General features: G+C 49.8%; 9 protein-coding genes across 9 annotated transcripts; 3 read left to right on the plus strand and 6 right to left on the minus strand.

Annotated features, from left to right (window-relative positions):
• Positions 1–1,063: 1,063 nt before the first annotated feature.
• Positions 1,064–2,964, plus strand: HOO65_080329 (Cell pattern formation-associated protein stuA; the record flags this gene model as incomplete). The annotated part of the gene is made up of 2 exons (XM_071004220.1): positions 1,064–1,617; positions 1,704–2,964. 2 exons carry the CDS (start codon positions 1,064–1,066, stop codon positions 2,962–2,964), a joined length of 1,815 nt encoding a protein of 604 aa, XP_070856559.1.
• Positions 2,965–7,363: 4,399 nt separating this feature from the next.
• Positions 7,364–9,829, plus strand: HOO65_080330 (chromosome segregation protein; the record flags this gene model as incomplete). Its single annotated transcript, XM_071001538.1, has 1 exon — positions 7,364–9,829. One exon carries the CDS (start codon positions 7,364–7,366, stop codon positions 9,827–9,829), a length of 2,466 nt encoding a protein of 821 aa, XP_070856560.1.
• Positions 9,830–10,330: 501 nt separating this feature from the next.
• Positions 10,331–11,768, minus strand: HOO65_080331 (putative gamma-glutamyl phosphate reductase; the record flags this gene model as incomplete). The annotated part of the gene is made up of 2 exons (XM_071004273.1): positions 10,331–11,373; positions 11,468–11,768. 2 exons carry the CDS (start codon positions 11,766–11,768, stop codon positions 10,331–10,333), a joined length of 1,344 nt encoding a protein of 447 aa, XP_070856561.1.
• Positions 11,769–12,435: 667 nt separating this feature from the next.
• On the minus strand, positions 12,436–13,700 carry HOO65_080332 (pyridoxal-phosphate dependent enzyme; the record flags this gene model as incomplete). The annotated part of the gene is made up of 2 exons (XM_071004312.1): positions 12,436–13,295; positions 13,394–13,700. 2 exons carry the CDS (start codon positions 13,698–13,700, stop codon positions 12,436–12,438), a joined length of 1,167 nt encoding a protein of 388 aa, XP_070856562.1.
• Positions 13,701–14,445: 745 nt separating this feature from the next.
• On the minus strand, positions 14,446–15,998 carry HOO65_080333 (Ketol-acid reductoisomerase; the record flags this gene model as incomplete). The annotated part of the gene is made up of 4 exons (XM_071004254.1): positions 14,446–15,141; positions 15,220–15,498; positions 15,585–15,616; positions 15,803–15,998. 4 exons carry the CDS (start codon positions 15,996–15,998, stop codon positions 14,446–14,448), a joined length of 1,203 nt encoding a protein of 400 aa, XP_070856563.1.
• Positions 15,999–17,299: 1,301 nt separating this feature from the next.
• Positions 17,300–18,055, plus strand: HOO65_080334 (uncharacterized protein; the record flags this gene model as incomplete). Its single annotated transcript, XM_071001539.1, has 1 exon — positions 17,300–18,055. The coding sequence occupies one exon, from the start codon at positions 17,300–17,302 to the stop codon at positions 18,053–18,055; it is 756 nt and encodes a 251-aa protein (XP_070856564.1).
• A 715-nt stretch (positions 18,056–18,770) lies between these two features.
• On the minus strand, positions 18,771–19,351 carry HOO65_080335 (Small nuclear ribonucleoprotein Sm D1; the record flags this gene model as incomplete). The annotated part of the gene is made up of 3 exons (XM_071004396.1): positions 18,771–19,078; positions 19,172–19,221; positions 19,338–19,351. The coding sequence occupies 3 exons, from the start codon at positions 19,349–19,351 to the stop codon at positions 18,771–18,773; spliced, it is 372 nt and encodes a 123-aa protein (XP_070856565.1).
• A 609-nt stretch (positions 19,352–19,960) lies between these two features.
• Positions 19,961–22,132, minus strand: HOO65_080336 (Tyrosinase; the record flags this gene model as incomplete). The annotated part of the gene is made up of 4 exons (XM_071004192.1): positions 19,961–21,196; positions 21,284–21,550; positions 21,613–21,746; positions 21,814–22,132. The coding sequence occupies 4 exons, from the start codon at positions 22,130–22,132 to the stop codon at positions 19,961–19,963; spliced, it is 1,956 nt and encodes a 651-aa protein (XP_070856566.1).
• Positions 22,133–23,877: 1,745 nt separating this feature from the next.
• Positions 23,878–27,695, minus strand: HOO65_080337 (DNA-directed RNA polymerase I subunit RPA2; the record flags this gene model as incomplete). Its single annotated transcript, XM_071004122.1, has 2 exons — positions 23,878–27,093; positions 27,219–27,695. 2 exons carry the CDS (start codon positions 27,693–27,695, stop codon positions 23,878–23,880), a joined length of 3,693 nt encoding a protein of 1,230 aa, XP_070856567.1.
• Positions 27,696–27,804: the final 109 nt, after the last annotated feature.

The raw sequence follows: 27,804 nt of genomic DNA on the forward strand, positions 1-27,804 counted from the left end.
AATGGTCCTTACCCACATCCAGAATTCCACTCACCCACTCCCTCCTTGCTCGGCCTTCCTCTGCCTCTTGCTATACAGTCATAGGTAAAACCTCCACTACATGTTTATTCTCTCAAGCTCTGATATGGTACATGATTTAATGCATGCACTCGAAGAATATCAAGACTTGCTGCTGCACATTTAACTCAAGCCAAATGCAAGCCTGCAGTAGAGACGTATGGCAAGTGCTGCACTGCTAGTGGTGGCATGGCATGGCACCAAGTTTGTTTAGCTGCCGAGCCTATATGACAAGGTTGACCTGTGGCCTGGCACCTTGTCGACTGCACTACAAGTCTTGCTTCCATGCAAGTTCGTGCTCTCTCCACTTTACTTCACCTTGCTGTACGCAAAGGCCATGCTGAACAAGGGTAGACAGGGCCCTTGTTTTTAGGCTTGGCCTGGATGGTCGGATTTTTACACACCACCCATATCCCACAACGCCCTCTAACGCACACACCCCCCCTCTCCACATACCCTGTCGCCCCTCACCGCCTTATATGCACGACTGTTTCCCGTCTACTTTTTTCTTTTCTTTTCCTTTCGTCTCTTAATGAGCTTTTTTACGACCAAACCAGCCTGGCTAACCGTACACTGTGTAGCTTTTCTTTCCTCTTATCCTGTCCCATCCTGAGCAAATCTCACTCCCACGCTCTTTGGTCTCAGATAGCTCAAATCGTTGGCTACTATCATCTTCCTAGGAGGCTTTACTTAGACTAGTAAACCTCTTCGTCTTCCCCCCCCCTTTCATCTCACAACTATCTTGACCCCCAATCTGCCGTTTATGAATAACAATAGACTGCTATCTTTTTCCCCTCCACAACCTTCTTCTTTCTCCTCCCATCACAACCCATACAACACACTCTCTACCTCTAGTACTGGGTCGACTCATTATCCCAGCACACACTCAAGATCTCAGTCATCCGCAAGCTCTGCAGCATCTTCAAACGGCCCTAAAACCCCGTCGCCTACCATTCATTCCTCTACCAACTTGCCCGCCTCTTACAACCTTTGTTCTGATCCCATAATGAGTCAAGGCGATATGTACTATCAGCCAATTCCTGGAAGCCAACAGGCTCCCCAAGGCCCTCCTAACATGGCTCACTATCAGACTACGCCGTCTTCCTTGATACACTCCGCTACGCCACAGTACCCTCCTCCATACAGCCACCAGTATTACGCTACCATGCCTTCTCAGGGCCATGGCTCTATGCATGGTACTATGGGAACTGTCCTTCCTCCCCCGGTGTCTGGAGTCCCTAGCCATGGCCCTATTCATGGCCACGCGCAGGCGGTTCATGGCCATTACCCGCCAACAACCATGGATACAACCGGTCAGATTGCCCCACCTGGCATGAAGCCTCGAGTCACTGCCACTCTCTGGGAGGATGAAGGCAGTGTCTGCTTCCAGGTTGAAGCTAAGGGCATCTGCGTCGCCCGGCGTGAAGATGATAACATGATCAATGGGACTAAGCTATTGAACGTTGCTGGCATGACTCGTGGTCGCCGCGATGGTATCCTCAAGAGTGAGAAGCAGCGTCGTGTTGTGAAAATCGGCCCTATGCACCTAAAGGGTGTCTGGTAAGAGATTATAATCCTGTTATGATTCGTTGACTCGTTTTCATCCTCACTCAACTAACCTTATTTATTTTTTGATTGTCGTATAGGATCCCATATGAACGTGCTCTTGACTTCGCCAACAAGGAAAAGATCACGGAACTTCTTTATCCTTTATTTGTGCACCAGATCAGCACTTTGCTGTGCCACCCTGCCAACAGCACTCGTACCAACCAGGTTCTGGCTGCTCACGAGCGCCGTAAACAGGAGCATAGCCTGAGTCAAGGACTTCCGGCCCTTCACCATCAGCCTCAGCTTGCTCTCCCTGCACCTGCCCAGCCTCTGGCCTCTCATGCGACCATGACGCGTCCCGCCTTGGATCGTGGTCAAACTTTCCCTACACCTCCTGCGACAGCTGGTAGCGTGATGGGAGGTATTGGATCAACAGAGGGCTTCCAATGGAGTCAACAAGCGCAAGGTACACACTCAATGATCATGGATCCTAATGTGCACAATCGCTCAATTCCTACTCCAGCGACGACACCCCCTGGTGGTGCGATGGGCCCTATGCAGGCCTACTCACAAACGCCCTCGGGTCAACATTACGACTCTCGCCCTCCTATGTATAACGCCGCCTCGAGCCAGCAGTCGCCCTACCAGAACTCTGCGCCTATGCCACAAGAACGCGTGTACCAAGGCTCCTATGTCAAGACTGAAATGGCTCCCCCTGCTAGTCGCAGCGGTTCCATTGTCGAGGTTGAGCAGCAGGAGAAGGCCGGTGCAGGAATCATGCCAAGCGATCAAAGCAACCAGGTTGTTCCCCACGGCGAGCCAGAACCCGAGGCCGATCATGAGAATGAGTACACGCATGATAGCACATATGACAACAGAAATGCTCCTCAGTATAACTATCCTGCTCCAACTCCTGTGGCCCCCATGCCTGAGACTCAAATCCCTAGCGACACTGGGTCTCCTAGCCATGGAAACAACGGGCGCGCAACTCCTCGTACTACAAACTCTCATACTTTCTACCAGCCACCGTCTACGGTGTCCTACCCCACATCGCCTCGCAACATGTCGTCAAATAACGTATTCCACGTAATTAACAACGATCGCAACAACTCTGGTGCTGCTACCCCTGACAACGAGACTTTCCCCAAGATTGAAATGTCTAAGGGATACACCCCTCAGCCTCCTGTTGGCAATAACAACGGTGGTAGCGCTGGTATCAAGCGCTCACTAGATGATGATGAGGAAGCTGTTCCCGACATCAAGCGCCGTAAGACTGAATTGTCAGCCGATGGTAACGCAAGCTCCGGTTATGACTCTGTTAGCCGGCCCAACGGAGTCGCTGTCCCCCGGAGAAGGTAATGCAATTTCCCTTGGTCCTATTGTACGGCGGAAAGAGCAATAGTTTCTGACATTCTGGACTGTATAGTCTGATGGCTTAACGTACCTAGAGCATTCTGTGTAGCTCCGTATTGAGCTTTTGTTGGTGCTACCCTCATTACTCTTCGCCCGAGTAAGTGGGGGTAGTGCATTGATGACGCTATTTCTTGTCTTTGACCCGATGCGACGCAAATCTTTTTTTTTTTTTTTTCTTTCATGACACAACTTTCATCAGTTGTATGAGTACTTGTTTTCTTTTCTTTTCGCGAGATGTCTCTTTGTATGCTGCGTTTACTTCCCTGAAGGCTTTCTTCCGATAGCCATGTGGAGTGAGCAAACGATGATACGTTGACGAATTATGACCCGAGTTATTATTTTTCATTCCATTTCTTTTCCCCACACGTCCCGAGTTTAACTGGATTGCAGTTCACTTAAAGTTCAGAACAACGACTTGCCCAATGATGAGGGCGGCTTATTGGGTAGCCATGTGCCTCAGCGTCGACTGTTTTGCTCTGGACTTTGTTGATCTTCCGAGTTCTGCTTCTGGCTGTGGACCTTCTACATTTCATTTCTATTTCTGGCGATTTGTTTCTCAATTTCTTTTCTTGTCTCAATTATCTTCCTCCGATTTTCCCCTTATTTTTTGGATGCTACATTTCTCGAATCTGAACTAGTAGCTAATTTGACTTCCGCTACACGAAAGATATCTGCATTGCCATTGGCTGTCACGATTCAAGCCACGGCATAGCTCCATGGATCACCACACTGGACCTGTTCGCGCAGACAAACGAATAACAGGTCTCGGATCAAAAAGCTTATATTGGAGCATACCTCTTCTTTTCCTTTTCTTTATCTAGGCAAGCCATTGGCAGCATGTTCTACATGCTAGAACTTGGCCAAGTCTAGATAATAGTATCGAAGCGATGAAAACATAAAACACCCATCTGCTGCGAATATTTCTCTAGGCCTCCAAACACGTTCCGGCTAGCAATACCCAATGTTTCAATCCCCCTCGAAAATGTTCAAGAATGAAAAGGAACTTGTGGGACTCTTGAAGTCGTTCTTTTGGGAAGGGGGGTGAGGATTGGGGTGTTGGACGAAAAGGGACGGCGTCGGGATAAAAAAATCATACATTTTTGCTCCTTTTTACGATTTAACGACCGATTACTTTTTTTCTTAAACCTTTGTTTCTCGTTGTGATTTTGATCACACTACTTTCATCACTACGTTATCACGTATCTCATTCTGTTTTCTTTCTTTTTTTTTTTCCCCTTTCTTTGGCTTCTATTTGTTCTTGTCTATGGTGATAAAGGTGGGCATGATAAAAAGGGTTGATATATGTTTATGCGATGGGGAGAGTGTAGGGCAGGAGGATTGATAGGTCGCTAGTTTAAAACGGCGGCTTGTATTGGCGGGCCGTATTCTCGTGTGCTTTTGATGGGCTTTTGAGTCCAAATCGTTTTTACGACTTTCACGAACATTTTGGTTTGGGTGTTGATTTTTTTTTTCATTTCTATTATGTACAGAAGAACATACAACGTTAATTTACTTGATGTCAAATTCTAAATCTGAGGACAGGACATGTGAAATATCAATTGGTGAGGTTGAGAATTTGGCAATTTAGGATTGCTGACTAAGCACCAAGATTTTGATCTTATGCCACTACTAGACCAAATTTGCCAGAAGCACCGGGGTGGTGGCGCAGTTGGGAGCGCGTTAGACTGAAGTCACAAACTTCGGCCGTTCCCTGACCAAGGGAAGTTATCTAAAGGTCACCGGTTCGATCCCGGTTCACCCCACATGTAATGTTTCATTTTTTGTTACGGGCTTGTCAAGCGTAGCGATGCAAATGTTTTTTTTCTTTTTTTCTTGTGTCTTATTTGATGTGATACCTAGTCGACTATTGTTATCGGATTTGTTTCTGCAGTTGATGTGTTTGTTGCTTAAGGGGATACGAAAATACCCTCATGTAAATAGTAGGCATTGGTCGTTGCTTATACGTCTGGTTGCTAGTACGATGATGTTGACTTTTCTCCGTTTTTTTTTCTTCAGGATCGGCCTAGAAATGGGTTGCAATGTAAACATGCACGATGCATGGTTGGTTGCATGAAATGCAGGACGAGAAGAGCGCACAGGCCAGGAAATCTGGCATGCCTGGGAGATGATGGGGTTGTACAGTTGCTACGACAAGCTGTTGTTTGTATGGCTGGCTGAAGCCTGGGAGGCGTATTGCCGGCATGAATGGGACCAAGAGTGTATAGAGCGATTCCACGGACCTTGTTTGGCGGGCAATCTTGTGTGTTGCACATCAGCCTTGTCTACTTTCATCGTGTGCATCTACGCTTTGGATACAAGATGGTCGTTGTTCCCCTTGGAAGCCCCCCCCTTCACACATGATTTTCCTTGTCCTGGTACCGCCCTATCTCCCCTCCTTTCCCCTCCCCGGCTATCTGCAGACGTCCCTTTATTTCCCCTAGGTTCTTCCTTCTGGACCATGACTTCCCCTCTTCCCCCCCTCTTTTCCTGCTTCTTGATAAGTGACTTGGTTGGTACTTGTCTCAAGGCCAGATCCGGACAGTCAGATTCTCCTGCGTCTTTTATTTTTATTTTCATTCTTATTATTATTTTTTTCTCCTCTTTGGCACGGCCCTTGATCAGCGGGTGATTGGCTAATAAGTCCGCAAAAGAAGGAGTGTTGTGAGTGAAAGCCATCCAAGCTAAGGAGCAATAGCCAGCAAACATGAAACTTGAAGTTGGGCCCACCAGCCTTTCTTGAACAAGTCTCTGGGCTAAAAGTGTCCGCCACCTTCTTTTTGTTCTTTTCCTTTTCTAGTGTTGTCATTGGAGCTGTGGGCTGGTGTTGGTACCTTGAAAGGAAAAAAAAGGGGGGGGGGGAGCTTGGCTAGGCCTAGGAGTCTAGTGGGTTGATTAGAGTCTTTGTTTAAAGCTTCTAGTCATATGTATGTATGGTTGTATGCAGGTACAGACATTAGATATGCACAAGAAACAAGAAGACACACGAAAAAGCAAGAAGATAAAAGGCAAGTGCCTAAGTGAGATGGGGAGATGGCGTAGGAACAAATGCCTAAAACGGATAGTTGCTGTTGTTGGAAGTGTGCTTGGTACTGGTTCGCCTTCCATCCACATTGGTCCCTTAGGTTCATGCCCTGCCTGCATTGCCTTGCACTGTCTGGGACAAAGAGCAGCTGTAACCATGGCCATAACCCAAGCAACATCGTAAAGATGACAGAGGACCACAGTGTCGAAAGGGAAAATGAAGGAGAGAGAGAGCAACTTTCTTAGATTTGCCTGCTTTCAAAATCCACTCTTGCCTCATGCACCCCATCGTTACTGCATTGAAACGAATCCCGCGCCTGTATTTGCACTGATCTATTGGCTCATGTGTTTGGCGTTGCTGTTGCGAAGGTTGCAACTGCCTTTTGTTTTTGTTTTTGTGCCAGTTGCCTTTTTCAGATCTTGCCTCTTTTTGGCTTTTGTTCTTGCCATTTGCTCCTTTTGGCTTTTCTTTTTTTTCGTTCCTGTCAAGGCCGGCTGCTTCTTTCCTGCTTTCTTTGTTAACTAGAGCAAGAGCTTGAAAGACGAGCCTTTTCTCTTTTCATTTATTTTTCCTCCCGCTTCTTGAGACTAGCTTTTTAGTCCTATGGCCTTCTCGCTGCTCTGACATTCCGCCAATTCTGCCATCCATACCCGGCTTTCTCCCTTTAAATCTTCATCATTGCTTTGTTTTTTTCCTCCTTCGTCATCATCTCTTGGATTCTTCTTTTTCTTCGCTCTTCTTTCCTTACCTCTCTGGGAAACAGGCTTTGCTGTGCTTTGCTTGACTTCTCTGTTCATACACCACCCACTATCAATAGCCCCTTGGCCACCCCTTTCCCCTCACTTTAGGCTCTATTATTGCTTGCGATCAACTGTTCAACATAACGCTTTTCTTCTTTCTTTTGTTTTTATGCCATCTACGAAAGGCAGCCAACGCGACATCCTACTATTACCATTTATCTCTAAAGCTGCCCCCACGATCAACGACACGAACTTTCAACGATAGCCATTTTCTGCTGCTACGAACTTTCATTTGATACGATCTCCATTCAACGAGCAACGAACCACCATTTTATATCTCACTTGACGCTTTCCCTTGCGTGAGTGACTCTGAAGGCTATTGCGACCTATTCTGCAACCAACTAGTCGACAAACTACGCCTTCCAACGAGAAACTTCGCTTGGTGTGGTCGAATGCTTCTGGTCTCTCCCTGTTTTCTTTTACTTTCGTCATTGCGTGTATTTTCTGCTTCTGGATCTTATACGTGGTAGGACTGCTCGCTTGCCTTTGATTGTACTTCCTGTCCTGTCCTGATACGCCCATAATGACCATACCCCTTACGCTTGCTACCGAATCTAGCCTAAATATTGCTTCTTCTAACTCTGCGACTCCTGCTTCTTCGAGCGGGTTTTTATCACCGTCTGCTTCGAGTCTGACCACCTCATCCACTTCATCTACTACTATTCTCCCTTGCAAGCGTCCCTTTGGTTCTGGCTCTGCATCAGCTTCCTCCCTCGATATGGTCATAACCGACAGCTTAACCGAGCCGCAGAGCGCTGCTTCTGTCTCTCCTAACAACGAAAATCACACCCATCTCCACTCTCAGTCTCAGTCCCATGCTTCCCAGCCCCGTCCCGACCATCGCATGTCCCGTGTCATGTCCGGCACTGAACTTTCTCCACTAAAGCTGCTTGGCGGAGGTGATGTTCGAAGCCCCTCGGCCTGCTCTACTGGCTCTACTGGCTCTGGCTCTGGTGACAACAACTTCCGTACTAGCATCAGCTCTAACCATCCCATTTCTCCCTCGGAAAAGACGGTTCGCAGTCCTCGCAAATTCCCCGAAAAACGCTTCCCTGTTCGTGTCACCAGCCCGTCTTCCCAGACCCGCACCAGAGCTGGGAGCGAGGCTACCACAGCCCACTCTATGTCTCCAGATAGACCGACCCTGAGCATTGGAGAGGCTCTTCTTGACAACGGAAACCTAGCCAAGGCCATTCAGATCTTTGAAGACGAGGACAAGGCCATGACTACCCCTCCTGCCACCCTAAATAGTGCTACCGGTGGGGTAGCTAACGGGTTTAATAACGACCATGATGCCATCATGGAAGATGACGAGTCTACTGTCGCCAATGATAATGACGTGAGCAATTACAGTAACTTTTCTGCCATCCGCTTAGGCCAAAGCCCCGATATCCAGGACCAAGCCGCTGCTAGAGCACGTGGCTCGTCGCCCATGCACCACCCTACTTCTTCTGGCGGTAACACTACAAATCTACTGATGGACTTTACGGATAATCTTCGTCATCCTCATGGTAGTTTGAACAAAACCCCTTCTCGCCGTCCTGTCTCTATGATGCCCTCCACATCGTCCGACTACAGCCAGGCTAGCAATGCTTATCCTCCCACTGCTACCCCTGGCCGCCAAGGTGGTAATTTACTTGATTTTGACATTCCCCCAATGCCCACCCCGCGCAGTATTCCTAGCGTAACGCCCCGAGAGCTAGAATCGCTCAAGTCGCAGTTTTTGTCCGAGATTAGCAGTCTCAAGGCATCACTACTAGGCAAAGAGGCCGAGGTTCAATCTCTCAAAGCGGCTGTGGGTGATGCTGAGAAGCGTGTTGGGGAGAGCATGGAGCAGATGCGTGAGGAGCGCACAATGCGTGAGACTCTTGCTGTTGAAAAAGAAGGATGGGAACACCGTGGGCGCGAACTTGAAACCGTCTTGCGCAAGCTCCGCGAGGATTACGCAACTACCCATCGCGAACGCGAGGAGTTCGAGTCGAAACTCAATGAAAGCGAGGGTCGGCGTGAAATGGCCGAGATGATGGCCCAGGAAGCCGAAAGCAAAATGGCTGGCATGCGTGCCGGCCAACAACAGTTACAGGCCGCCGCTGCACAGGCTACGGCTCCCGGAGCGCCTAAAGGAATCGCCTCTCGGTCTCCCGCAGCAGCAACTGCACGTGAGGTTGAGGTTGCTGTTGAAAGAGTGGCTCGTGAACTACACACCTTGTACAAGGGCAAGCATGAGACCAAGGTTGCCGCACTGAAAAAGAGCTACGAAGTGCGATGGGAGAAAAAGGTGGCTGACTTGGAGACCAAGGTCATGGAACTTGAGCAGGAAAATGACCGCCTCCGTGGCAGCCATCACGACCAAACCCCCAAGGTTGACCCCGCGCAAGTCCAGGCTGAGGAAGAGCGTAGAGCTCAGGCCGCCCATGACCAAGCTACTCTCCGCCAACTTGAAGCCGAGGTCGACAAGTTGGAGGCTGTTCTTCGCGAAGTTTCCCGTGACAATGGCGACTTGCGCCAGATGCTTGAGCAGGAGCGTGTCGAGAAGGGCGAGCTTGTGCAGCTAGCCGAAGAGATGATGGCCATGCAGGCTTCAATGCCAGCCGTTCAGCAGCAGCAGCAGCAACAACAGCATGGCCACCAGGATCGCCACGAACAAGTGTCACGAACACCTGCTAGACCCGCCGCCCGATCCCCCGCGCGCTCCTCAACTGGAAACATCATGGCCCCAAGGCCTCCCTCTGCAGCTTCAGCCTCCTCAACCGGCTCCGGTGGAAATGGCCCGTCTTCCTCGAATCTGCGAACACCCGCTAAGCCTCGTCCTATGAGCATGATAGCTACTAGCAGCATGTCGCGACCGAGTGGTTTGCGTGCTCCAGGCATAGCGGGCAGGGGAGGAGTGGTTGAGCGTGGTAAGCCTGGTGGTGCAATCATGCCCCGCCCTGGTGCTACCCGGTCAAGTATGATGCCAGCAATGCCGGGCCAACGCCGTGTTGGATAAAGCCTGCCCATGATGCGCTGTTAGTCTCTCTACGGATTCCTTTGTCTTTTGAGACACTTGGACTGTTGCTTTGCAAAACTGCATGAAAGGGAGGAGATCCATAGGCCGCCAGTACTGGTGTTGCTTCGTATTAGGATGTGCTGCCTTTTCCCTCTCCAATATTCTAACGAGAAGCGTTATTTTCGCTCTTGACGTCTTTACTGGGTAGGTGAAATGACTTTGGAGGACAGGTTTACTGGCATTGGAGTTTTCTTTTGTTCTTGTTTTGTTTATTTCCGTGGCTTTGTTTTATCGTGGCTCCATTACGATGTTTCCCTCATGTATTTTTTTTTCCTACATTTATTTCTCTAATGATGGGTTTTGGGTTTCAGATCCCATCGTTTTATTTTTATTCTATCTGCTCTTCACTTTCTCTACACTAATGGTGTTTGCTGTCGACCCTCCTGTCTTTCATGTCGCCATATATACCAGAGCGCCAAGCCCCATCATGTTCACAAGACCTTAAAACGGCATTTTCTCGTGAAGGAATTGCTTCTTACCTTCGCCATCGCCGTACATGCCTGCTACATGGCCACCTCCACGAACCTTGTACTTGTAAATGGTCAAGCCTTCCAGGCCAACGGGACCTCTGCTGTGAATCTTGTTTGTGCTAATGCCAACTTCGGTACCAAAACCGTATCTCATGCCATCGGCCATGCGTGATGATGCATTCCAGTAAGCACCAGCAGAATCAACACCAGCCATAAAGCGCTCGGCTACCGCTTCATCCTGGGTGATGATGACGTCAGTGTGGTGTGAGCCATGCTCATTGATGTGAAGCACGGCAGCATCAGCGTCTGATACGGCCTTGACGGCAATAGTCAGAGCCAGGAACTCGGTCCGGAAGTCAGCCTCGGTGGCGTCCTCAACGGAAATCTCGGGGGCTGCAGCGGCTAGGGCAGCCTTAGTGGCCGTATCGCACTTGAGCGTAACACCATGCGCAACTAGGTCACGGGCTACAGCAGGGAACAATGTGTTTAGCGCGCTTTCCTGCACCAGAAGTGTCTCTAGTGAGTTGCAGGCAGCAGGGTAGTTTGTCTTGGAGTCTGTGATAACAGGCACGGCAATAGCTGGGTCGGCATCGGCCGCAAGGTACAACGCACAGATGCCGTCAGCGTGGCCCAGAACGGGGATCTTGGTGTTGTTTTTGATGTAGCGCACGAGCTCGTTGGAGCCCCGCGGGATGACCAGGTCAATGTAGCGATCAAACTCGAGCAGCTGTGGGATGATGTCACGTGTAGTGACGAGCTGTACAGCATCGTTGGGTACCGAAGCCGAGGCGGTCAATGCAGCAGAGATAACACTAGAGATAGCTACGAACGACTCGGTCGACTCCTTGCCACCCTTTAGGATGGCAGCATTGCCAGACTTGATGGCCAGCGACGTAATGTTGGCAATGACTTCGGGCCGGGCCTCGAAGATGATGAGAAGCACACCGATAGGGCAGGATACGCGCTCCAAGACAAGGCCGTCGTCGAGCTTCGTGCGCAGAGAGATTTTGCCGACTACAAAGAAGCAAAAGAATCATGAGTCAGCAACGCAACAGAGGTCGAAGGCAAAGGGTGCTAGGTCAGAGGGGTCAGACTATTGGCAACTTACTAGGATCTTCTAAATTACGCACGTCCAGAATGCCCTTCAGCATGTCCTCGAACTTCCCCTTCTTTCCTAGATCCAGCCGAGACACTAGACTCGCACTCAGCTTGCCTTCCCGTGCGGCAGCCTGCGCATTCTCTAGGTCGCGGGCGTTGGCAGCGAGAATGGCATCCTTGGCATCAAGCAGGTGGTCGTGAATGAGAGTCAGAGCATCGTTGCGGGCGCTGACGGGCAGCGTAGCGAGGGTCAACGATGCCTTTCTAGCAGCCTGCACCGCTTGCAGGGGATGGGCGTTGGTCAAGGACATGGCGATGAACTTTGTTGGTGTTGACGGGGGTTGTAGAATTAGGGTTTGGATTTTTTTGTTGTTGAAAGAGCAAGTATTTAAAGGCCTTTTTGTATGCCGAGAAGAAAAAGGAATTGAAAAGGGAAAAAACAAAACAAAAGGATATCGGCTCAAAGACAGCAGAAAGCCGCGAGGATAGAACAAAATTGGCGCTTTTGTATATCTACGTTTTCCAAAGGCTATCAAGTTGCCGAAGAAAAGTAAACGGACTGGCTTGGGTCAAGTTCGGTGAGGCGTCTCCGTACCACGGGCACAGTCAAGAGCACTCGATGATCGCTTAGTCATCAGGAGATATTTTCTCGAGGTGGCTCCACACTGTGTGCTCCATTTGTAGTACAACAGCGATAAAGTGTCGAAGGCCATTGTTTGGTCTGTTCGAGATGCTTATGTGCTAGCATATAGCGCGCTTTGGGTATGTTGTGGCGTGTCAAGGGGATAACATGGCCGGTTTTATTTGCCTTTTGTGATATTTTCAGATTTGCTTGCGTGTATTATGAGGGCTGCTGCATCGATGATCAATGCCTCTCGCACCATAAATGTGCATCCATTCTGAATCAATCTGTCTCAAGGCATAATTGACAAAAAAAAGCCCGCTTAGATGTGCATATTGTCGCCTCCTTCCTCTCATTCATGATCCGTATAACTTTACCAGCGCATCGACGGCAATGTTACCTCCACTGAACACCAACCCGATGTCCCAGCCGTCTTCGCCACCTTCCTGCTCAACCAACGATCTGAAATCTTCGTTCCACAGTGCTACGGCTAGAGGCACCACGCCACTCGGCTCAACAACCATTTTCATACGCTCTAGTACCAGCTTGAGTGTTTTCTTGATCTCTTGCTCAGTAACTGCAAAAATCTGTTTGACGAGTCCCCGTTCGTACATAATGCCCCATGGCAGCACGCCGACTGGGGCCCGCAGGCCATCGGCGATCGTTAGACTCGACACCTGGGCTATGCGCTCGCCTGTTATGTAGCTGCGGCGGGTCTCATCAGCGCCTTCAAACGAGGGCTCGGCTCCAAATACGGCAGTTCCTGTTCCTTCGGCGCTGAGCGCAATGCCACTGAGTAAGCCCCCGCCACTGACGGGGGCCATTATGGCGTCTAGGCGGGTCTTTCCGGGCGGAGGGAATCTACCATTATGGGGGAGAGCTGATTCGGGTGTAGTAGGAGAGTTCTGAATGGATCCGCGTGCAGCTGCCTCTGAAATCATTTCGGAAGCTTGGGCCTGCAGCTCTAGCCCGACAGTCCCCTGGCCAAGAATAATATCCGGGTGGTCATAGGGTGGAACTAGACGAGCCCCTGTCTTTTCAATGACTTCGGCAGCAATTTGTTCCCGCTCGGGGGCTGTTGACCCGCTAAAATACACACTTGCACCGTAGCCCTTGGTAGCTGCGATTTTGGATGCTGGTGAGATAGACGGCATGACGACATGGGCTGGTATGCCGCTTTCGCGCGCTGCAAGAGCAAGTGCCTGCGCATGGTTACCTGATAAATCACCTCAGTTAGTTGTCATTGGACGGCATATATGAAATCTGGTCTCCAATACATGCCTGAGCTATGTGTAGCAACACCCTTAGAAAAACCGCCGCCCTCCTTCCAGCCGGGCTCACGCTTCAGCTTTTCAACAGCATGAAATGCGCCACGCACTTTGAATGCCCCGACACGTTGCAGGTTCTCACACTTGAACCAGAATCGCATGATTGGCTTCGCCGGTGTCCGGCCCATCCATTCTGTGCCAGCTAGCTCGTCCTCTGTGCGTGGTATGGAACCTATGAGGTTGATGGTACTGTTAGTTACGACCGGAGTTTGATGGACATGATCCTGGATCAGCTCGGAGGCAGTAATAACAGAGGCCCGGGTGAGTGGGGCACAGGTCTTGAGATCAGCCATTTGACTGGGTGGTGATGTCTGTATTTGTCTAAGACACGAGAAAGAGGGTGGGCTGCCAACGCCGTAATATCCTTATTTCAAGGCAAAAGGATACGCCGTGTTCAGTATGAGTGCTTATCGTGCTTGGCACACCATCTAACATGTAAGTCAAGCCTTGACCCCACCTACTACTCACCCAACCCTAACTACGTATCATTGACCTTATCTTATCTTATCTAACCCTAGACAATTGTCTAAACCTCAAAGGATCCCCACAAAATCCAACAAAAACTTATGCCAAGCTTAGTCTTGCAGATTTTCACGCTTAGCCGATCAATGTAGCTCTAGATTTTGTGTGTGTAACCATGAAAATCCACAAAAAATAGTTATTCACATGTCTCTAGGCTGGTGTCGTGACATGATACACAGCTTCAAGACAGGCATTGAACCATCTCATATCTAGCATGAAACAAAATATTATGGGCAAAAGTGTTTTTAAAAGCCAAAACCAAAAAGGGTCGATAAAATGCAAATTTGGTACAAAAGAACAGGCATGTCATGTCATTCAGCCTAGGCTGGTCCAGTCCAGTCCAGTCCCGTCCCGTCTCGTCCCGTCCGATATCCTATCCCATCAAAGACACACATATAGGCGCATTCTCCTTTCTCTCTATGCCGTCTCCGCGATGCTGTTGCTACTCATAAGCCCAAGAATGAATAAAATCCATAAAAGCAAAATTTCAACTTTTCTTTTCGTTGTTCTTTAGATTTACTTCTGGTTCTCGGGGCGCAGACCACGGACAGCCTTACCGGCGCGCCAGATCTCCAGGTTGCGGATCTCCTCCAGCTCAGCCTCGTACTTCTCACGGTAGTCGGGGGCGCTGTTGTACTCCAGAGAGCGCTTGGTCTCGGAACCGTCCTTGACGGCATCGTACAGGGAGTTGAAGACGGGCTTCAGGGCATCCTTGAAGCGGGGAGTCCAATCAATGGCACCGCGGCGGGCAGTGGTCGAGCAGGCCTCGAACATCCAGTCCATACCGTAGTTACCAATCAGGGGGTACAGAGACTGGGTAGCCTCCTCAACGGTCTCGTTGAAGGCCTCGCTGGGAGAGTGACCGCGCTCGCGCAGGACCTCGTACTGGGCGAGGAACATACCGTGGATACCACCCATCAGGCAGCCACGCTCACCGTACAGGTCAGAGCAGACCTCCTTTTCGAAGGTGGTCTTGTACAGGTAGCCGGAACCGACGGCGACACCCATGGCGACGGCCTTCTCCTCAGCCTTGCCAGTGACGTCCTGGTAGACAGCGAAAGAGGAGTTAATGCCACGGCCCTCACGGAACAGAGAGCGGACAGTACGGCCGGAGCCCTTGGGGGCGACAAGGATGACATCGATGTTCTTGGGGACATCGACCTTGGTCAGGTCCTTGAAGACGGGGGAGAAACCGTGGGAGAAGTACAGGGTCTAGAAGATGGGAACGAGATTGTCATTAGCTTGGATTGCTAAAAGAATAGACGTGCAAAAAGCGAGACTTGGTCTTACCTTGCCCTCGACCAGCTGGGGCTTGATGGCGGGCCAGGTCTCGGACTGGGCAGCATCGGACAGCAGGTTCATGACAATGGTACCACGGGTGATGGCCTCATCAACCTCGAACAGGTTCTTGCCGGGGACCCAGCCATCCTGGATAGCATCAGTCCAGGACTTGCCGTTCTTGCGGACACCAACAATAACGTTCAGGCCATTGTCACGCAGGTTGAGACCCTGGCCGTGGCCCTGAGAGCCGTAGCCGATCAGAGCGAAGGTGTCGTTCTTGAAGTACTCCTATAGCGATGGAAAAGAGCCTTGGTTAGTCGAATTGATCTAGAGATGCGATGGTGGGCAAAAATAAAAGTTGATATATAACTTACCAGAAGCTTAGCCTGGGGCCAGTCGGCACGCTCTGCAGTTAACAAAGAAGCAATGTTAGTATTTTGATACCAGTTGGTTAGAGGAGCATAAAAATCGGATGATTAGTAGCCTAAGCATCAAATTTTCTAGCGTGAAGCGGTGGCTAAAATGAAGCAGGGCAGGCCACAGCAAAAACAAGGCAAGTTGAATCAAGCAAGGCAGCAGACAAAGGACATACCGTGAACCTCCTCAGAGACACCAGCAAAGTCAATGGTCTTGACACCACGGACCTGCTGCGAAGGGCCAGAGACGGCAGCCTTGACGGCAGTGCGAGCAATAGAGCGGGCAGCAATGAAGGTGCGCTGCTGAACGGCAGGAACAGCCGCAATCTGGCGGGCGGCGCGCAGAGATCTAGAGAAAGTCCGGGAGGCCATTTTGAAAGTGTTGACTTTGGTGATGGATCAAAGAATAAAAAAGTCAAGAGAAGAGGGAACAAGAAAAAAAAAAGAGAAAAAGGATACAAGGGGAGAAAAAAAAATCCAATGAGAAGGAATAGCGAAAATTAAAGAGAATTCACTTCACGAAAAAGGAAAGGAAAACGGAAGGAATGCAGACTATTATTACGGCGTCTCTCCTTCCTCTTCTTAAGCTCTTGCCACTTTTTTCGTCGTTGCCTTTTTTTCTCTGCCTCTTTCTGGGGTTGAAATCTTTTTTGCTCTTCGCACCGACATCGGTGGCACCGTAGCTTTTTTTGTGGATCGCTAGTGACGATGACCTGGGCTTACTGAACTCATTCTCAGGACTTGTACGGAGATTGCGTTTCCATATCTTGAGATACGGCCTATCTACTGGCTGTAGCTTCAACTCTAGATGTTGTCTTGCGATGTTGTGTCCTGTACAGCAACGCTGGCGCTGATGAAACCCTCAGCCTTGGCCGCTATCTTGAGCCCATACTCGATATCTAACATCAGCCCATCAGTATTGCATCCTACGCTACGGATGTAGCATTAGCATTACTTGCACTGCACCGCAATTTCCATAGCCGTCCAAAAGGCCTACCTCTATCAAATGACTCACGACTCATTCCCTGGGTTTGATTGTGACTCTAGCTCGAAGAACCGATAGCCCATTACTTATCCAGTTCTTATTTCGTACCTGAGTCACTATATTTGCATCAGGTCACCTAGGGGACATGACAACAATAGGTCGATCCGGGATAAAGTCTTCGGCCACGGCGTTCAGCATCAACAGGGGCATGCCATGGTGGGGCTATAAATTTGATGAAGGGCGTACTTGTCTGCTTCTCGCAGCTGGCAACAGCTGACGTCAGAAGCGGCTGTCATAGTCTCCAGTATGCCCAAAAATCACCAAGAACACCTGGGGCGGTGGCGCAGTTGGGAGCGCGTTAGACTGAAGCTGCAAACTTCGGCCGTACTCTATCACAGAGTAGTAATCTAAAGGTCACCGGTTCGATCCCGGTTCACCCCACTCAAGACCATCTTTTTAATGGTTCGAAAGGACTCTATTCGCCGATTGAGATACCGCAATTGATGATGCTTACTGTTTTTTTTTACATGGTTCCTAGGGCGGTGGAGTGAGCCCCACATGCAACATCAAGCCTCCGTTAAGCCTCTATCAAATTCTATCATCAAATTCGTTTTATGGGCGAATCTCACCAGCCATATTAGAAGCATAAGCAAATCGATACTACCGCTTTCCATTATTAACCATCAAGATGCTACCCACACCAGACACTTCTCATGTACCAATTGAAAGAGTTTACGAGCCCGCCGAGGACTCGTTTCTTTTTCTAGATACGCTCTCCGCGCCAAGTGAAACGTCATGGCTAGCCTCACATTTCCCGGCCAACTCGCCAACACCTCTTGTTCTGGAGCTCGGATCAGGTTCTGGAGTTGTCTTAGCCTTTGTAACGGCTCACGCACAGCTTATCTTTGGCCATGCCAACGTGCTTACAGCATCGGCTGACATCAACCCTCATGCGTGCCTATCGACAGTAACAACAGTCAGCAAAGCCTGCGCAGCGCATACAAGAAGCGCGGGATCTTATATGTGTGCAACTAATGCAGACTTGTTTGGCCCTTGGCGTAGCGGAATGGTCGACATGTTGGTGTTCAATCCGCCGTATGTACCTACCCCAGAGATACCGAGCAAGCCCATGACGTCCAAGACAGACACAGAGATAGCCAAGGACACACACGCCCAATTCGAAAGAGACGAGTACTTCCTGGCTTTGGCTTATGCGGGCGGGAAGGACGGCATGGAGACTACGGATAAGGTTCTAGATGCTCTTCCGGATGTGCTTTCGGAGCGAGGTGTTGCTTACATATTGCTATGCAGACAGAACCAGCCAGATCAGGTCAAGGACCGGATAAAATCTCTAGGCTCTGAATGGAGGGTTGAGACTGTGGGAACAAGTGGCAAGACGGCAGGCTGGGAAAAGCTGCAAATAGTGAGGGCTTGGAGGGAATGACAATATTGTTTGTATCCATCGGCTCCAAGTTGTATAAACATGTAATAAATAAACCTAGTACAAGCAAAGAGTCCGTATACGACATGACGAGGGGCTATGGACAGTAGATTCAAGAGAGTCGTATTTCTATGACGGAGCTCTCGGCATTTTCGCTTCATTTTTTTTTCCATGTCTTGTTTAAAGCCCTAACACTAGAGAGACTGGGCAATGTTGAAGCTTTTTGGAAAAAAAAAAAAGGGTAAAATCAAAATCAAGCCAGCAAGAAACAAAGATAAGGGGGGTAGTCAGTGAGAAACAACAAAAGAACGCAAAAGAAACAATAACCAAAGCTAAAGAATAGAAGATATGGTCAGAATATGAAACGAAACAGAACAAAAACGATCTCAAAATGAACTTCTTTACCACGTCTTCCTTCCCCATTGTTTAGAACCTCGTACTTGTGGGAGAGGAGAGCTTCCCTCTTCTTGTTCATGGAAGTGGGAATGGAGGAACGACGAGACAGTTTGTTTCCCATGCTTTCTGCACCGACTTCTTCTCGGTACTATGCGGCGTCATGGTCCCAGCGCCAGAGGCTGCAAGGGCCATGTTATCTGCTCTTTCCCCCTGGCACAACAATCCCGGTGAAGAGCACATGCCAGAGCCTGACAGTTCGATATAGCCGCCTATTTTCCCTTTGATTCCCCTTCAAGGCCAGGCCAAACGCCGCAGCCCCCTCTTACATGCGACCACGGCCTCCCCTCCCGCGGCCTCCCCGCCCTCTACCGCCACGGCCTCCACGCGGAGCGCCGCGACCTCCACGGTCAGCCTCCTTCCGTGCCTTATTCTTGGGCTTAGGCGCATCGTCGATCAGAAGGGTATCTAGGGGCAGAGAGTCGGGCAGCAGGAAATAACGGATCGTTGAGCCACGAATGTTCATCGAGTCAAGCGATAGGGGCTCTTGGCCGCTAATTGTCATCCGGACATTGCGCATTGCCGTGTTCATCTGTGGCGATACGGAGGTAATGGTGCCGTGCACAATGGTACCTTTGAGACAGCGCAGAAAAGTGTTAGCAGATGGCTAGTTGGGCTTGCTTAATATCCAAGCTGTTATTCATTCAAAGGCACCCAAGGACATACCGTTTTTGAGCTCGACTGTTACCGTCTCATTCTGGCACTTCATCAAAAATCTGAAATCGTGGTTAGCAATGCAATTCCCCCTCACAAGCCTTGTCTTCTCTACACCCTCTCTCTCTCTCTCTCTCTCTCTTGCATCCATGACTAAGACACGAGCTCACTGACGTACCTGACTAGCTTCATATTGGCAAATATGTGTCCCAACGGATCGTCAAGGTGTCTGAGGACTGCAGAAAAGAAGTGCGCGCCGGTACTGCAATAAGGTGTGCTAGCAAAAAAGCCTGTTTTATTGTGGGTTGATTCGTGATATCTTTTTTGTCGTTTGCAAAAAAAGAGTTAAGCCTTGTCAAGTCTTGTGCAAGCTCTCGTCTTGTAAGAAAAGTAGAAGCAAGGGGGATCTCGAATTAGTTCGTTGGTGCAGCAAAAGCCACAAGATAACAACCAGGCCGTCTCAAGTGGATAAAAGCTCAGTTGGCCTGGAAAATGAAGCTCAAGGCTGAAGAAATTTGAGACTCCTACCACTTTCTCACAGCTCTGCCTCGCAGCCCCACAATTAAACAATAGGTCACGTGATAAACTATTAGCAGCCAAAAGGCGATGCTCAATCTTTCTCAACTTTAGCTTTAGCAGCACTAGCTAAATCGATTAGTTTAGCAATGCTTTGAATAATCCTTCATTTATTGATGCTACTCTGCTAAGGATAATTGCGTGCAATGATGTAGAAGTTCATTCCCTACATGGAGGTCGCAGACTTCAATCCGACGGTACGAGTTGTGTCCGTCCGCCTTCCCATTACTTGCTGGTTGGCGGCAAAGTAAATAAATCTTGCACTGGGCCCCAGCTTGGCAGCTCTTCTCCGGTGGCAGATATCTTGACCTCAGCCTTGGCAATTTTGATTACTAGTCCCGGGACTTTATCAGGCTCAATTGCCTGTGTGCTGTCCTTGGCTACACGGACGTGGAGATTCTTTTGCAGGAATGGAAGCACGTTTTGTTCGTCCAGGCTCAGAACCCAACCCATTGAGATTATCTTTAGAAGGGCAGATGTAAGAGGAACTGTGCCCACGACCTGGTTCTTCGGATTGCCCATACCCAACATGGCAAAAACACTGACACTTCCTACCAGATTACGAGCAGAACCCCACTGATGGACGTTTTCAGGAGGGGGTCCAAGGAAGAAGTGGATTGCAAATGTTGACTCGAGTGCTCTGTTGGGTACGTTGACGTTAACAAGCCATTCATAATACTTGTCGCCATTCATGATGGCCTCGGCAGGGGGATCGGGAATCAAAGAGTGCCGCGAAAAGTCGGGAGCAGTATCAAGGGTTTTGCCCTCCTGAACTCTGAACTTGGTTCGCCAGCGACGGGGGTCGGCGCCTGTGTCTCTGCGTTGCTTGGCATTAATTATGCCACCAACGCCGGCGTGGCCGTACTTGGTTACTATGGCAGAGACCAGGGTCTTGCGAGACATTGAGGCGCTACTGGTATTAAGAGGGAAACCGAGAGTATCCTCGTAGACGTAGCCAAAAACCCGAGTATCTCTAGCCATGTTGGACGTCCAGAAGTTTCCTTCAGCATCCGAATAGAAGGGCGTCAAGGGCGTATTAGCATCTACCATGTCTCCAACCTCAGTTGTGTAGCTGTTTTCGCCGGCGGGGTACTGTGTGATCCATTCGTCGGGATACATGGTCTGCCAGATGGCAGTGAGACGGTCTACATTAGTGTGGTGGAGAAAGAAGATTGGATCAAATGCTGAGAAAGGGATGTAGTACAGGTGACCTCTACCACCTGTGGATACGTGGATGACATCGTGAATAGCCTCGATAGACTCATGCGGGCGGCCTTCGGTGGAGTTAAAAACCTTGCTGCTAAATGCATGGTATCCTTCGTTCCGGGAAAGGAGAGTGAAAATGCGTTGCTGGAGCGAGTTTGTCTGGGCATCAAGCTCTTTAGCGGCGAGAGTGTTTTGGGATACGGCATCGGCATTATTGGATGTGGGATAGCGTTGTGTTGACCTCCAGGATTGGAACTATAGGGCTGGTTAGACACTTTGAGGGAAGCAGGGCTACGGGACCTTCCTTGCGGGCCTGACGCCTTGTGGCTGGTGTATACTCACTCCGACATAGTGGAAAGACGAGGTGTCTAGGGGGTTGAAGCGGTAGCTGTACAGCGGATTTGCAATGTACTGTGTTCCAGCAGGACCATTAACCCTAATGCCGGAGGTGGTAAACTCGGGGATGAAAATACTTTCGTCATCTGGGGGATCCAAAGCCCAGTCCCAGTAGGGCATGCGCCACGTCTTGGCAGCTTGTATATAAGAGTTGCGCTCGGTCTCGTTAGGGTACCAGGAAGCAATTTCTTGTGCGTATGTATAGAGAGATTTCTGCAAATTACAACAGAGAGACATTAGCTTTACACGCTGCACGGCGGGAGACATTCACAAACCTCAAAAAGGGCAAGATAGGGGCGGTGCCAGGTCGGGAAGAGAACTGAGGCATGTGTGCAATAACCCGTGTTTTTGGTTTGCTTGCTTTTAGGCTCAACACCGTTCCACGACTGGAAGGGAATGCCATGGATGCCTAAGGGGAACGCAACTATGTTAGAACGGATTGGCCGACAGATTGAGGAGACAGCAGCAGGTCTCACCGGCAAGCTGGTAGTAGGATAGTGGATCATCCTGGTCTGTGTACTGAAGCATGCTTAGGGCCAGGAGGTAAAGGTTCCATCCGTATTTGTCATTTCGAAGCTGGCGAATCTCGGGCCGAACAGGAGGCTCGACGTTATCGGGGACCGGGATGCCCTCCACAAATATGGGGCCATCGGTTGCGCGCTTCTGAATCTTGTGGTAAGGGTCAAAGCCGTAGTTGTAAGGTCCGGTCTTAGAAGGACTGGTCGAAGCTGGCTGTGATGACACTAGCGGTACGATGAAGGCCACAAAGGTAGCAACAATAGAGAAACGAGTCATGGATGCTTGGTATTAATGGAGAATAACAATAAAGTATAGTGAGAACGAGCGTGCCTGGGCTTTTCTTTGAGTCTGGAACAGCAGCATAAAGAAAAAGACAGACAACCCGAACACTAGAAAAAAGTAAAATCAGGGCCTAAATGGGTTGATAGGAGGGGAGAGAAGGAGAGAGAAAGAAAGAAAGATATTGATAGAGGGAAGTTTAAAAGAATGCAAAAGACTTTAATAAGGACAAAGAAAACAAAGGGTTGTAGTAGGAAGCAGGTGTGCTGGCAAGGAAGGAGCGATTTCATGTAGCAGCAATGACTTGTTTGTAAATTTGCAATTAAGGCAAGTTCAAACAGGCCACCATGAGGCAGATAACAAACAGAGGGAAAAAGGGCAATTACTCCGTGATTGGCATCACTTGAGAAGGCCACGTGGGGTTGAGCTGCACGGCGAGATATTGGGTCTGAGGATGCGGCAGTATGTGGGTAGTGGTCTCTGTAATGGCCCTTGTAACGGTCTCTACAACAACAATGTTAGCTATGGCCTCGATAGCACGGCTAGGCCTAGACTATCCCACGCATCCCATCCGAGTTTTTACCCGAATCTTGAGATTATCGAGTGCACCCCTGTGTAATGTGGGCGTGGGTCTGCATACAATCGGGGTGTCTTGTGCCTGAAACCTGCTTCTTATATTGCTAGAACAAGGGCCTAGGTTGGCCGAGAACGGCGCCTTTTGCAGACTTCTGGCATCGGTCAAACCTCTAAAACAGTCATTTAGTGCTGCATACGCCCCTACGTGCTTCTTTGTATCACATGATAATTAAACAGCCTCTCTTTAGCTCTCGGAACAGACGGTGACTCTCTTCTAGCCCACACATAATAGCGTAGCAGAGGGCTATTGCTTGTCTATCCCTGTGTAACACAAAGGAGCCCTCGTACTTTTCCCTGTGCGACGTTAGGGGATGCCTGTGTAACCAAGCTATAATTCCGCGAATGTCCGAAGCGAACCCAGAAAAAGGCTTGATTACGGCCTCCAAGGTGCACAGAATATGCTTTGTCATGGAAGCTTAAAGGCAGCGGGATCATGATAGGATTACTCAACAGACGTCAAAAAGTCTTCTGTCAGGGGCTCCGCCCTGTTGATATGCCCAGGCCATAAGACAGCGGCGGTGGCTTGATTAGTGAGTGACACAATGGCAAACTCATCAATCGCCCCCAAGAAGACACATGCTTGGTTCTTGGAAAATGTACTCGCGAAATCATGTGATGTTGATACAACACCCCATCCAACACTGTTTCGTTTTACCTACCAACGTAATTGCGAGACCACCGGTGCGAACCAGCAAGTCAGACATGTTAAACCAGTGAAGAATAAAAAAGAGATGTAGCATCCTGATATAGTAATCGCAGTGCAATTCACGCTGGAGCTGACGTTTGTCTAATATCATATTTCCTGTGCATGATTCCAGAGAGTACTGCATCAGCTTTCGGGTGCATGCAGCATGGCCGCCGAGGTCACATAAATGTTGACACGCGTTTCTTGGGGAAAAGCAACCGAAGGATGTTGCTCTTTTACAGCAACAATAAAGCAGAGTTGACTTAAAGTAGCACATATCAAACACGCAATAAAGACAAAACTAGCCCTAACTAAAGCAAAGCAAAAACAAACAAAATCCCAAACGCACATTACAACTCCCAAATGCCATTTTTTATGCGACACCGCCAACAAAACAATGATTTCCAATCCAATAGAGGAACTATGCTGATCCCAGGTTCTGGCCATCCCATTTAAGCGGCTTCCTCATACCCTTGCGTACCACATCGTCAGTGCTAGCATGATACTTAAGCTTGACACCCATGGCCGCAAGTTCCACATCAAGATAACGAAGGACACCAGGAATAGCGACCATAGATGTGTCGTCGCCACCAATGTACTGCACACCCTGACCGTCCTCCCACGTCTCACCTTGCCACTTGTCGGCCTTGGCCTCATCGGCACGAATCGCACACTTACGGCAACGGACTGATGCCACTTTACGTTGCTTGGACAGGAAACGTGGCACCACAGGCTGTACCGACAGGAACGAGCCACACCTGCGGCACATCCAGGCCTCAGCATAATCCGAGCAGTTGAGCAAGCGGTCCTTGAGCAAGAAGGCTGTTCCGTGGGCTAGCAGCGAGTCGCGCTCCATTTCACCCACACGGATACCACCAGCACGCTTACGACCCTGCACGGGTTGGCCCGTAGTTTGCACAATGGGGCCGGTCGAACGCACCTGGTACTTATCGTTCACCATGTGACGCAGACGCTGGTAGTAAACCACACCAATATAAATGTCAACGTGCAACTCCTCGCCTGTGATACCAGAGTACATGGGCTCATTGCCATGGTAATTGTAGCCAGCCTTGATCAACTGCTCACCAAAGTAGTCACCCGCAGTATGCATTTCGTCAAACTGGAAGGGAGTCGAGTCCTGCGCCAGACCATGCAGAGCACCAGCCTTACCAGCAAGTGACTCGACAAACATGCCAATGGTCATACGAGAGGGGAAAGCGTGGGGGTTGATGATAGTGTCAGGTTGCATGCCTGATTCAGTAAAAGGCATGTCGACGGAAGGCCATCTTTGTGAAGCGACACCCTTTTGCCCGTGACGCGATGAGAACTTGTCACCAATTACGGGAGCACGGGGTATTCTAATCTTGATGGAGACCTGCTGCAGGGGCTCGGTTCCCGACTCGGCACCAATTAAACGCACCTGGTCAATGAAACCAGTCTCCGAGTCCTTGTATAGCTCAAAGTGCACCTGGCCGTCGTGGTTAACGTAGTTCCCATTGTAATCAACCTCGATAGTGTGCCAAGCGCAGAGAACGTCGCCCTCGCGAACCATGCGGCCAACATGGGGTAGACCATCCTCATCAAGAGCCTCCAGATGCTTGTCCTTCACAAAAGCGCCCTTAGGGAAACCGAACATTTTGGTAATGGAACGGGCCGTCCGGGATCTGCTGTCAGACTTGAGACTGCACACATGGGTCTTGTAGATGGTACCGTGACCAAAGCCACGCTCGTGGGAAGACTTGTTTAGAATCATAGCGTCGTCCATGTCATATCCAGTGTAAGAAATAACAGCAACGACCGAGTTCATGCCGTTGGGGAAATTGTCCAGGCCATAGGCATTGTGAAGGGGAGAACGGACCACGGGCGTCTGGCCCGTCTGTATGCGATACATCTTGTGATCCGTTCTGTGGGCAATCGCAGTTGCAGGAGTACCCATGGTCTGCTTAGCCATCTGACATTGATACATATTACGAGGAGACTGGTTATGGTCGGAGAAAGGGGTCATGTTGGCCAGGATGGATAGCATGTTGGTGGGCAAGAACTCCACATGGGTCTGGCCTGACTTGATTTCCTGGTCAACACAGGCAATTGACATGTATGGCTGCTCTTGAGGGCCAACCCAGTCCTCCTTATCTAGTGGCAAGTATCTGACGGGGCGAACCATGCGAGAAGCTGTCGACGACATGTAAACACCGGGGAAAGAGCCGCCGTTGGACTTGGGCACATAGCCAACCTCAAGGTAAAGAGGCACGTTGTGAGAGCCCTCGACCTTCCAGTGGCGGATAGAGTCGGCAATGCGCTTAGCAACGGGTAGAGACGCCCAGCCAATCATTTTGCCATCAAGCATAATAGGGACATTCTCATCACCAGCGGCGGCACTACTCTCAACAGCGCCCAGCTGATAGGCCAGGGCAGGAACAGCCGAAGCATCAACGGCTTCAGTAATGATCTTACACTTGTGTGCCATGTGACTCAACAGACCGCAAGGAGAACCATCAGGAGTATGGACGGGGCACAGAAAACCCCAGGACTCTGGCAGAAGCTTACGCACGGCGGTAGTCTTGAGCTGGGCGAAGAAAGAACCTCTGTGAACCATGCGGAAATGGGAAATAAAACGCATAAAGTTCAGCTTCTCGGCAACAACTGTGAAGCCGTTAGCCTGCTGTAGATCCAGACCGGTAGGCGAAGACAGATTTCCAGTAGACATAAAGTATTCCATGGCACGGCCGATGTTGTCGTTAACCTTGCGGAAGATCTTGGAGGGGAAATCTGCCTGAAAGCCAGTCGAAGTAAAGTGGTTTGCAGGATTGCTGCGCAGATATTCGTTAAGAGCAAGGCGCAGGCTATGCCCGATAATCTCGTCCAGACGCTCCTTGATGATCTGGGCATACAAGAAGCCGCCCAGCAAGATCTCGTGGTTCTGGACAGCATCAACATTATCAGCAGCGCACTCTCCAGCAGCCATAGCATACAGCTTGCGGATCATGAGTAGCAGCAGCTTAAACTTGTCGTAGTCCTGCTCCTGGGTCACATTGGTGTTGCCCAGGTGGACGAGGACAACCTTGCGCAGGAACTCAGTACCAACATCATAGTCAGACATTGTCTCGGGCACGTCAAGCACAGGGCGGAACTTTTCGCCGATGTACGCCCGCACGGAGTCTTTGGTATGGAGGTTGTAGGTCTTGAAAGTGCGCAGCAGAATTTCAACACGATCCGTCAAGAAGGTGTTTTCAACGGCCTTGGAACCAGCCGGGCCGATAAGACCCTCAAAAATCTCGCGATCGCTGGTGTCAACAAGAGCCTTGAGTAGCATAACGACAGGCAGCAGATATTCGGCCTTGCGCCATGAGAAACGGAAAGTAACATTACCGTCGTTTAGGTAATGCAACACATTTGTCTGTGAGGTTTCGTCGGGGCGGAGCGAGCGGAAAATGATACCGTATTGGGTGTATCCAACTCCTCTGTTGGTAAAGCTGGGACGGACGACGGCAAGGGGGAAATTTCTGCGGTTGACCTGGAGAAGACGGATAAGCTTCTCGTTTCCGTTGATGATAAAGTATCCACCCATCTCCTCGGACTCTTCCTTGTGCTTGACAAGCTCAGCAGGAGACATGCCTCGTAGGTGGCATTTTCTAGACTATATAAGCATATAAGTTAGCCAGCAGCCATAAGAAAGCATTTCGAAGCCGCATCCGCAAAGGAACAGTCTCAGGAGACGTCCAAGCCCATTGCAGCAAGCAGAACGTGTGTGGCGTAGCATACCTTAACCATGATAGGCACCAGACCCAGGTCTCTCTGGAATTCGCGGGGCTCGCCATTGTTGATCTGGTACTCAAAAACGGCTGTCAAGCGACCTCTATAAGTTGCGTGACGCTCTCTGCACTCAGAAGGATAGATTTCACGGTTTTTCGCGAAGGTATTAGAGGGGGGCAGAAAGCACTTTTGCATATCCACCGACTTGATTCGCACTGTCAGCTGGTTACGCGAGCCTTCAGCATTGTCGGCAAACACCTTATGGCCAATATCGGCAATGGCATGATCCACCAAGCTGCGGCCAGTGCTGGATCTGAAGATGGCATCAAAAGCCTCGATGTGGGGGTTGACAGCTTGTTGTAACAGAGGGTAGGCGGAGTGGTCCGTGGGCGGGTGTCGGAATAGGTTCTCACGACGGAGAGTGTTGTACTGGTGATCCCATTCCGTATTGGTGCCAGGCTTGGCCGAGATATCTGAGGGGGCCATGGTCGAGGGAGCCAGAAAGAGAGCTTGGTTATCAGACCAAGACTCTCAAAAGGTAATCGAGATTTATGAGGACGGGAAAAAGACGGAGCCCACGACTTGGTAGTATGAG

The sequence above is a fragment of the Ceratocystis lukuohia genome (assembly GCF_044167205.1).
Source record: "Ceratocystis lukuohia strain C4212 chromosome Unknown Supercontig8_pilon, whole genome shotgun sequence".
NCBI classification, from domain to species: Eukaryota; Fungi; Ascomycota; class Sordariomycetes; order Microascales; family Ceratocystidaceae; genus Ceratocystis; species Ceratocystis lukuohia.